This window comes from Austrofundulus limnaeus, unplaced genomic scaffold (genome assembly GCF_001266775.1).
Source record: "Austrofundulus limnaeus strain Quisiro unplaced genomic scaffold, Austrofundulus_limnaeus-1.0 Scaffold413, whole genome shotgun sequence".
NCBI lineage: Eukaryota > Metazoa > Chordata > Actinopteri > Cyprinodontiformes > Rivulidae > Austrofundulus > Austrofundulus limnaeus.
The window spans coordinates 308,118-310,507 of NW_013952815.1; the positions used below are offsets into that span (position 1 = coordinate 308,118).

Sequence of the window (2,390 nt, forward strand, 5' to 3'; positions counted from 1 at the left end):
TGATATAGCTGAGCAAACTAAACAAAATGAGTGTAAATGACTTTCTTTAATTCAAGTTTTATGTTTACCTATTGAAACAGTGGCACTCTAGCATGTGTAGGTGTTCAAATATTGTGCAAATTTCTGGTAATTAACTGCAAGTCAGCAAATTAAAATTTATTTCTTTTTTTCTGGTATTTAGCCTTCCCTTTATAGTTAAATATTGTAGATTCTGAAATTAACTCACCCAGAAGATCATTTTGTGGAATCCACTTGTAAAGCTTAGTGTTGGAACCTAAAGTTTCTGGTTTCTTGCCGCTGTATCTCCACAGAACCTACAAACAGTAAATGGAAAATGGTGATTATGAAAGTTCTATTTAAACAGGCAACAAAGTAGTTAAAAGTCATGAATTTGTGATTTGATGTCATTCTGAGGATTTACCAATACAGTATTTTATCTAATTTTTTAATATAGAGAAATAAACAAATATAGAGATGAGTCTTCTACTGCCTTAAGGTGACTATACAATAATCAATTGTTAAATCACAAAATGCAACTGTAAGAACATTTGAACTAATTGACCTCCTATTTGGTGAATTTTTATTCCTGACCTTTTGTGGAATCTGAGCAAGAGCTGAAGCTATCATGTTTGCCTTCTCTGTGGTCATGTTTTTGACCATTGATCCCAAAGAGAAGATCACGATGCCATCATCTCCAGAGCTTTGGACAAATTTTTCGACATCCTGCAAGAATGAAATGTATTTAAAGTCACCAAGCCAAATGGTTGTTAGATCTTAGCATACTTGTTCGCTGACTTTTTATCATTTAGGATGAAATAGCATAGGAATGAAGAAAACACCACCTTTGGTAAAGGTTTAGCAGGTCTGCAGTGGATTCCACCAACAAATTTAAAGTTAGGAAGGAATGGACGAGGGAAATCAAAATCCCAGTAGGATCTCATCAGCCAGATGTCTGCATTACCCATCATCTTACAGGCACTGGTGGGAGTTCCTTTGACAATAAAAGGAAATAAATTTAAATAGTAATTAGATTTATTTGATCTACAATTGTTTGTTACTCGGGCATTTGTGTTCAGTTTTCACCTCTAAATTCTGAATAATAATTATCTATGTATTTCCACATAGAGTAATCAAACAAAATGTCCTGCAGAGCATAAAAAACTAAGTTAAAAACTCTCTGTGAGAAGTTCATCTTGTCCGTCAGTTTGCTCACACAAGCTGGGACGAAGGAAGGCGGAGCAGGCAGCTGACCACACAGTCTCTCCCAGTTATTAGCTACAGAAAAACGCAAAGAAAAGACCAAAGGGATGCCCAAAATTTCTGCCGTTAAATCACTGCCAGCGAAGATTGGATCAGCCAGGAGCAAATCATAGTTTCCTTCCTTCAGCTTCTTCATGATGGTTTTTGAGCTTATTACGCCGTCCAAAATTGTTAGAGTAAAATTTGTTGTGGTTTTTAACAAATGCATCCATCTGCTGTGAATTTGAAAAATGTTCATGTAGTCCATCTCATATATAGAGAAGTGAAGGAACTCGTCAATAAGCTGTTCTATAAACTCTAAAGAGACAGAGACATTGAAGGGTTCGTACTGAAAGCGAGAGGGTTCACTGCTGTTCATGAACAACGATGAGCTCGGGACCAGGACCGTCACCTGGTGTCCTCTGTCCACCAGTGTCTCCAGGACCGGCTTCATGTTAATCCAGTGGCTAGCCTCAGAGTACCACACCAAAATCTTTCCTCCAGTCACACTCCCRGTTYCACAAAAAATCAGCAGGARGCAGACAGAGAGACGAGGCTCCATGGTGGCTGTTTGTCTATTGAAATCTCATCCGCAGCCTTATTTTACGTGTACCTTTAAAGATACTTATTAACTACATGAACTCTGTCCTCTGTGTACTGTTTGACACGAGAACAGTGAGAAAGGTAAAAGGTAATGACTAAAACGGTAACAGTCGATGTGAAAAAGACTGCATTATCTCATAAATAAGAAATCTTTTAACTGAAAAACAACAACCAGCCCAGAAAAAAAGAAGAGTTTGTGGGCTTTGACAGTGTTGTGTAAAAATACTTGGTAGTTGGCAACAGCTTATTGTAGCATTGATTCAAATATTTTTTCATTGAGATAAGTTTTATTCAAAACTTCGAGGTAATATCACGTACCTGCACATTGGACATCAGAGCTGTGCTTTGAAAATGGGTACAAGCAATGGAAAAGTTAAATTATTCCAAAATGAACAGTTTAGGAGTTTGTAATGAAATCACAAAAAGAAGTATGTTTAATAGGAGCAGATTAGTTACATTTGCAAGATGTYAAAATGTTATACATTTGTGTTTATATAAATACTGTATATGTAATAATCTCTTATTTGACTTCAGCAGTGAAATACACA

At 36.4% G+C, this 2,390-nt stretch overlaps 2 protein-coding genes and 1 long non-coding RNA gene across 3 annotated transcripts in view; 1 reads left to right on the plus strand and 2 right to left on the minus strand.

The window, feature by feature from the left end:
• LOC106528914 (uncharacterized) overlaps positions 1–2,390 on the minus strand; it is a gene marked incomplete in the record, with an annotated part of 48,012 nt that overhangs the window by 6,524 nt on the left and 39,098 nt on the right. Inside the window, 4 exon segments of the mRNA XM_014024197.1 lie at positions 227–314; positions 592–723; positions 843–991; positions 1,084–1,753. Coding sequence (XP_013879651.1) covers positions 227–314; positions 592–723; positions 843–991; positions 1,084–1,753 — 1,039 coding nt within the window.
• The window catches only part of LOC106528920 (uncharacterized), a 52,677-nt gene that overhangs the window by 6,342 nt on the left and 43,945 nt on the right, over positions 1–2,390 (plus strand). The gene's annotated exons all lie outside the window — the stretch shown is intronic.
• LOC106528915 (UDP-glucuronosyltransferase 2A2) overlaps positions 1–2,390 on the minus strand; it is a 21,819-nt gene that overhangs the window by 5,657 nt on the left and 13,772 nt on the right. The window lies entirely within an intron of this gene.